We start from the raw sequence: 6884 nt of genomic DNA, 5'->3' as shown, positions 1-6884 counted from the left end.
GTGGTGGTTCTGTTGAGTGTTGCTGGTCCGTGAGCAGCAGGTCTCGTGGTGGTTCTGTTGAGTGTTGCTGGTCCGTGAGCAGCAGGTCTCGTGGTTTCACTGCAGTCAGGTGATGAGCGGGTGGATCATTACAACCACTCAGTTCATCTGCTGCAGAAATGCTGGTGTCGGATTGGAGGAGCAGCTAGAACCTGCTGAAGCTCCAGCAGCCTGTAACCCGCTGCTGCTGTTGCTGTCATGTCTGCAGATGTTTCCTGCTCCTGTCCTGCCGACTACGTTGGAGACGGAGGGTTCTGTCACGGCGTTCTGACCGACGTTCTGGCAACGTACAGCAACTTCTCCGTCTTCTACAAGGTGAGAAGGTCGTCTGGTCCTTAACGTCGTCCACATTGTTCCTGTTCCATCAGATAATGATGTCTCTCAGTCGTGTTCCGTCTGGTTCTGCTGCCTGACGACAGAAACAGGAACATCTGGAGAACAATGTGAGAGGAGAGAAGCTCCACAGGGAGCCATGGACCCACCCAGTCCCACACACTGGTTTACTGGGTTCACTGAAAGCTTCCACAGAGCTCCGCCCATCAGAGCTGACATTAGCCACGTAGCCTACAGCGTGCTAACACCTGGGACTCTGATTGGTTCACCTGGAAGCAGTGAGGAGGCGGGGCTACTTGAACATAGGCTAGTTCTAGTTCTGGTAGCGTGATGGTTCTGTTGTTGTGTCTGAGCAGATTTTCACCAGACGAGACCTTGAAGTATCACCTTCAGGCTGGACTCTCGTTTGTCGTTTTTGGACTCCTGGTTCTGGTCCAGGAGGGATTCGGTTTCTCTCCGTCTTCAGACCAGCGAGCAGAACAGCTGGTATTTCAGGAGTCTGTGCAACTGAACAGCGATTAGATCCAAAAGCACATAGTAGAAGAGTGAAATTAAACATAACCTTCAGGGTTCTGGTCAGACGTCTGGCAGCAGAACTCAGACGTCAGCTGGAGGAAGTCCATGAGCAGAACCAGCAGAACACGTTGGAGGATTGAGCTGCTGTTTTGTCCCAGCGTGAACCGGAGCAGCTCCCAGCCCTCACCGTGACGGCTCCTGTTGATCCAGAGGAACGTCTTGAACGTCCTGAAGAACATCTGATGACACGTTGATAAAATGTTCCTCCACACTGAGTTCAGCGTTCTGCGCTGTTCATGTGTTCAGCCTCCATCTGGTGAACATCTGTTCTTATTGTGGTTTTGTTTGTTTGTGGTGTAAATCTGCTCCCCGCTCTTCTACCACTCACAGTTTTGTTCTGACCAACCAATAGCAGCGCAACTCTGTATAGCTCCGCCCCCTCAGTGGCTCCAGCTGAACCAATCAGAATGTTTCCTCTCAGTCCTCCAGGTTTATTTACTGTCTACAGCTGATCTGACAAACTCTGACACGTCTGAACCATGAACAGAACTCACCAACACCCAGTGGGTTACTGGGGTTACTGGGGTTACTGGTGGACCCACAGCGACAGGAGGATCCCCAGAGCTAATGTGGCTAACGTTAGCTTTAACTCGACCCAGTGACCCAGTGAAGCTGCTCTCATCTCCAGATGGTTCTGGTGTCAGGCAGCAGAACCAGGAGGAAACAGTGGACCTCCTCCAGGCGACACGTTGAGCAGCATCGCTTCATTTAAACCTGATTTTATGACGTCATCTGACAAGCTCACTAAACGCAGGAGTTCAGAACCACCATGAGCTGAGAGTTCACTCAGATTTACTGTAAGATGATCCTCAGAGAGGAAGTCAGAGGACAGAAAGACCTGCTGTCACTTATTCATCTGTCCATCACACAGAGGGTTCTTCTGAAGGGGGCGGGGCCAGCATCAGGGGGCGGGGCCAGCAGCAGCTCATCTAAAGCTACAGACACTGTTTAAAACCAGGATGATAGAGTCGTGGAGGAACGAAGCATTCTGAGACTTTCTTCATCTGATGGGAACAGAAACTATGAGGAGCTTTGAGAACAGGAACCAGAGAGTCTCATCACTCATGCGTTTGAGGAGTTTTGTTCTGTTTCTCTGCAGATTCTGTTGGACTACAGCGGTTCATCGTCTGAGGGCCGAGAGCTGGTTGAGTTTCTGTCTCACAGGACGTCTGAAGTCACTCTGTTTGTTCCTCATAACGCTGGATTCACCCAGAACCAGGTGAGGTTCTGTCTCCATCCCTCAGTGGAGCATCAATGCTGCTGAAAAAGAATTAAATGAGTCCGAATAAAGCGTTTCAAATAACCTCAGAAAAACTAAGACATGCAGCTCAGTGATGTAGCAGGTCCCAGTGACTGATCCCTGTGGGACGCCACATCAGATCAATCAGACACCTGGTTAAAGAATTAACGATATATTCACAAATAACACTTTTATTTCCTTTTTCAAGACGTGTCCAGATGTTCCGGTGCTGATGAACTTAATTAGCAAAACAACACGTTTTGCAGATCCACATATCGGCACACGATATCATCTCTGTGTGAAATTAACATGTTAATCTGAAGACTCTTATTTTGAAGGTCCACTGGTGGCTGCAAAAATAAAACATAAAGTTTTTTGTTACATGTTCACTGAATAAAATAGAAAACTGCTTTATCTGACATGTAGCACGTCAGTCATTGTTATTTAACATTTTCTTATGAGGCTGCAGGTTCAGGATCTGATATGTGGTCGCAGCGCCACCTACTGGCCAGGAGGACACAACATACCTGTAGTCTGAACAAAGTCCTAGTTGGATCAGAGTCCTCTCTAACAACAACAGAACTGTTCTGTTGTGCTCAGACTCTGTCTTTCAGAGACCTCCAGTACCACGTCTCAGCCAATCACAGCAGGCGACCTTATAAGGACCTGAGACACCAGGAAGTGATCACATCGAGGCTCGGAGTCAATCTGACAGTTACCCACAGCAACAACCAGGTCAGAGGTCACACACACAGTGATGATGTCATGTTGATTCAGGTGAAGCTAACGACGCATTAAACCAATGAGTGACCTGATAAACTGTGTCTCCAGGTGTGATGGGAACTGGTTTATACTGGTTTATTACTAGTTTGTTAACTGGTTTACTAGTTGGTTAACTGGTTTATTGCTAGTTTAACTGGTCTGTTTCAGAGCTGTAAACTGGTGAACCGGCTGCTGCTGCTCGACTGGGACGTTCCCGCCGTTAACGGCATCATCCACATCATCGAGGCGCCGCTGAAGGCTCCGCCCCCACCGGTGAGTCGTCCAGCTGCCGGTGACCCGTAGAGTGATGTCTCCATGGTTACAGTGGAGCCGAGTGTTGCCATGGTGACCAGAGGTGTCACTGTCGTACCTGTTGTCTCCAGGTGTTCCATGACGGCTCCAGAGGTCACGCTCACTCCAGCAGTACAGCGTCGGCCATCTTGGTGTCTGTGTTTCTGGCCTGTTTATTGGCTGCTCTCGGATATTATGTCTTCAAACACAAAACCGACGCCTTCCGCTTCCACTACTTCAGAGTGAGACGCAAACACACCTGATCACACCTGAACACACCTGAACACACCTGATCACACCTGAACACACCCGAACACACCTGATCACACCTGAACACACTTGATCACACCTGAACCCTGAAAACACCTGTGAACTCTTGTCACATACAGGAATTGATTTTATTTGGTTGTTTATGATCAGAGTCGTGTACATGTTGTAGAGCGTCAACGTTATTATTTAAATTTGTCAAATACACTTTTATTGATATCGTCGGATCCTTCATTGAAATCTTCAGATTCCTCTGGTGAATTGGGATTATTTAAATTAGGTAAATGTACATAACAAGTGATATTGTAGAGTCTTAACTTTAACATTTCCATTTGTAGGTGAATTTATATGAACTGATTATTGTAGAGCAACAACCTTCATGTTTAGTTGAGGCAAGTAAATGTAAATATTAAATGATACTCTCAGACCTTTACCACAATATTTACGTTATTCAGATAGTTCTGGTAGATTAATGGTAGCAGCTGGACCTGCTTGAGTTCCTTGAAGACGTTCCACCTCTCATCCAAGAGGCTTCATCAGCTCTGACTGACTAGTTGGGAGTTCCACATACTGATATCCTGAAGGAGACATTAACACCTGAGTTTGGGTTTCAGTTGGAGATTTGTTGCTCCTCCCCCTCGTTATGTGAGTCGTTAGTGCTACCCCTGACACAGTGGGGTTTGTTAGGGTCTCTGTGGCTCGGTGTGGATGTGGGTTCATCTTCCTGGGAGAGATCTGAGCTGTGAACAGGTGAGAGGTGATGCCTCAGACCTCCACCTCTGCTGAGTGATGGTCTTTCCAGTCTGACATCTATCAAGTAATATTGTCGAGTCTTAAATTTAACATTTAGCTTAATCTAGTGAATATTGTAGAATAAATGTCCACTATAGTGTCTTTACTGGGAGTCACTGTTCCAGCAGCTGTTGTTTAACATGTGGATGTATGATTCTGTGTAACTTTAACATTAATCACTGAGTACATGAAGCATGCTGTTAGCGTGCTGTTAGCACAACAGAGCAGAATGTGAACCTGAACAACAGGAAGTCACTTGAGCTGCAGACACATTCACATTGTTTGACTTTAGATTTCAGATTTCAGACAGATTTTTTTTAACAGTTTGTCTGAACAGAACTGAAGAAGTTATTCATAAAACAGAGTCACAGTTTAACCCCTGAGTGACATCTGGAACCACCAGACGGTTCATCGGCTGATTTCTTGTTTCCACGGTGACAGAACGATGATGAGGACGGCGGCGGCAGGATGAAGCCAACACTGGTGTCGATCCCAAACCCTCTTTACAACGGATCCAGAGCCTTCGCTGAACCCTTCGGGGTGAGTCTGAAACGCTGCATGAGCCTCGCTGTGTCTCCTTCACTGAGGTTCATGTTTCTCTGTGGAACCAGAACAACATGAAGGAGGAGACAGATGTCTCTAATCTACAGCACGTTTTCTGACATGCATGACCTCCTTCTGCGGCTGATCTAATCATCAGTTCAGGTGTTACCTCAGTGCTCCTTCTGCAGAGTGTTTACGTGTCGTGGTGTCTCCTCTCTGTGGACACGCCGGCTGCAGTTCAGCTGAAACATCCCCGACTTTACTCACCTGCTGCAGAACTGACTCAGATTTCAGTCTTTTCTCTTCTTGCTGCTCTATGACCCTTGACCATCACAGGACCAGTCTGATGTAAACACGTGGACGCCTTCTGCACACTTCACTGATGGTTTTCTATCCGTCCTGCAGGAGTCCGGTCCGGAGGAGGAACCAGCAGAACCAGAAGAACCTCCAAACATTCTGGAGCTGGAGCAGTAAAACCAGTTTGTCCAGTGACAGACCACAGTGTTCATTAACTCCTGAAGAAGCATCTGTTCAGGTCACTCCATAAAAATCATCTGATTCTGTATCTACGGGGACTTCAGTCCCGTTCATGAGGCCATGCCATGTGTAGGGACCTGCTTCATCCACAGCTGGTGCATCTGATTCTTCTGAACTGAAACTAATCATGACAGGGAAACACTGACTTTTACTAAAAACTGGGCTTTCTTAGAAAATAAACAGAAATATCTGTGTCAGGTTCTGTTCACAGTTTGCTGATTTGTTTTCTGGGACCCAAAATTCAAGATCAATAAAACGTTTTGGGTGAATTTGGAGTATTTTATGTTTTACACCTGAGATTTCTGTATTTTCATGGTTCAATATGTCCAGAAATAAAACTCCGACAGCCGTGACATGTAGAGACTCAGACTGAACGGTTCCATCAAAACCGCTGGACGGATCCAGCAAGACACAGTTTGATAACTGGACCTTGAAGATGGAAAAAAAGAATAAAATGTTCCAACCAGGCTGGTGTTGATCCAGAGAGTTCCTGTCAGTGTCTAAACATCTGAAACCAGAACCTTGTCTGGTCCAACTTAACCACATCAGGTTCTGCTGATGTTAGAGCCTCAACAGAACCATGGATCCATCTGTAGACAGACACTGACAGGAACTTTCTGGATCAACACCAGCCTGGTTTGGAGATTTTGCGCTTTTTTTGGGGTTTTTTTTTCCATTTCTAAGAGCTCATTGTTCTTCACTGCTGTTAATATGGACAGTTTAAGTAAATTTGGACCCATTTGTAGTCATTTTTAACTATTTTAGATTGTTCAGGACAATTTTATGTCAGTTCTGGACTAATATGGGACATTTTTGCATCGTTGTTGGATCATTTAGAGACATTTTATAGAATTCTGGGTAATTCTGGACATGTTTCGAGTCGTGTAGGACAATCATGACAATGAGATGAACCTTGTCTGGTCCAGAGACTGAATTCTAGTAGATTTGAGTTTCAAGTCATTGTGGATGAGTTTTAAATAGTTTGGGAAGCTTCGAATCAGTTCTTTGTGTGTTTCTATCCACCTGATTGTTTCAGAGTTCTACTTCCAGGTGAGTTAAACTGAACCCAGGTGAGTTAAACTGAACCCAGGTGAGTTAAACTGAACTCAGGTGAGTTAAAGCCGAAGTCTTGTGCTGCTGCTGCTGTTGGAATAAAAACCGAAGCTGTGATCTTGTGTTATTTGGTTCTTCTCTGTGTGGATCAGAACCAGCTTCACTCTGCTGCCGGTTCTGAGGAACCGGTACCTCAGTACGAATCGTTGTTATTCTGCAGAGCCGGCTCACCCTGAAAGACCCAGAATCCTCGTCGTCTCTGCAGAGCTTCACTTTAAATAGCTCTCTGCTGTCAGACGCTTTATTGGCTTCTGGCTGCAGCAGGAGGTAAACAGCAGCTAATTACAGCCCGACATCAGAATATGTGAGCTGAGGAAACCTTTCCAACATGGAACAGCGCTGGAGCCTTCTGCTTCTCGCCTCCCTTCCCCCCAGAACACAAAGAGCTGCA

The 6884-nt window shown here is 46.3% G+C and overlaps 1 protein-coding gene across 1 annotated transcript in view; it reads left to right on the top strand.

Moving 5' to 3' along the window:
* Window positions 1-5649, top strand: part of stab1 (stabilin 1) — a 53093-nt gene extending 47444 nt beyond the window's left edge. Inside the window, exons 63-69 of the mRNA XM_008299104.1 lie at window positions 248-354; window positions 2048-2167; window positions 2789-2923; window positions 3119-3223; window positions 3334-3483; window positions 4742-4840; window positions 5249-5649. Coding sequence (XP_008297326.1) covers window positions 248-354; window positions 2048-2167; window positions 2789-2923; window positions 3119-3223; window positions 3334-3483; window positions 4742-4840; window positions 5249-5317 — 785 coding nt within the window. The 3' untranslated portion in view covers window positions 5318-5649. The remainder of the gene's footprint in view (window positions 1-247; window positions 355-2047; window positions 2168-2788; window positions 2924-3118; window positions 3224-3333; window positions 3484-4741; window positions 4841-5248) is intronic.
* Window positions 5650-6884: the final 1235 nt, after the last annotated feature.

The sequence above is a fragment of the Stegastes partitus genome, unplaced genomic scaffold, assembly GCF_000690725.1.
Source record: "Stegastes partitus isolate 25-593 unplaced genomic scaffold, Stegastes_partitus-1.0.2 Scaffold1380, whole genome shotgun sequence".
Taxonomy (NCBI): domain Eukaryota; kingdom Metazoa; phylum Chordata; class Actinopteri; family Pomacentridae; genus Stegastes; species Stegastes partitus.
The sequence above is the reverse complement of the archived record's forward strand: the minus strand, read 5'-3'. Positions and strand labels throughout refer to the sequence as shown.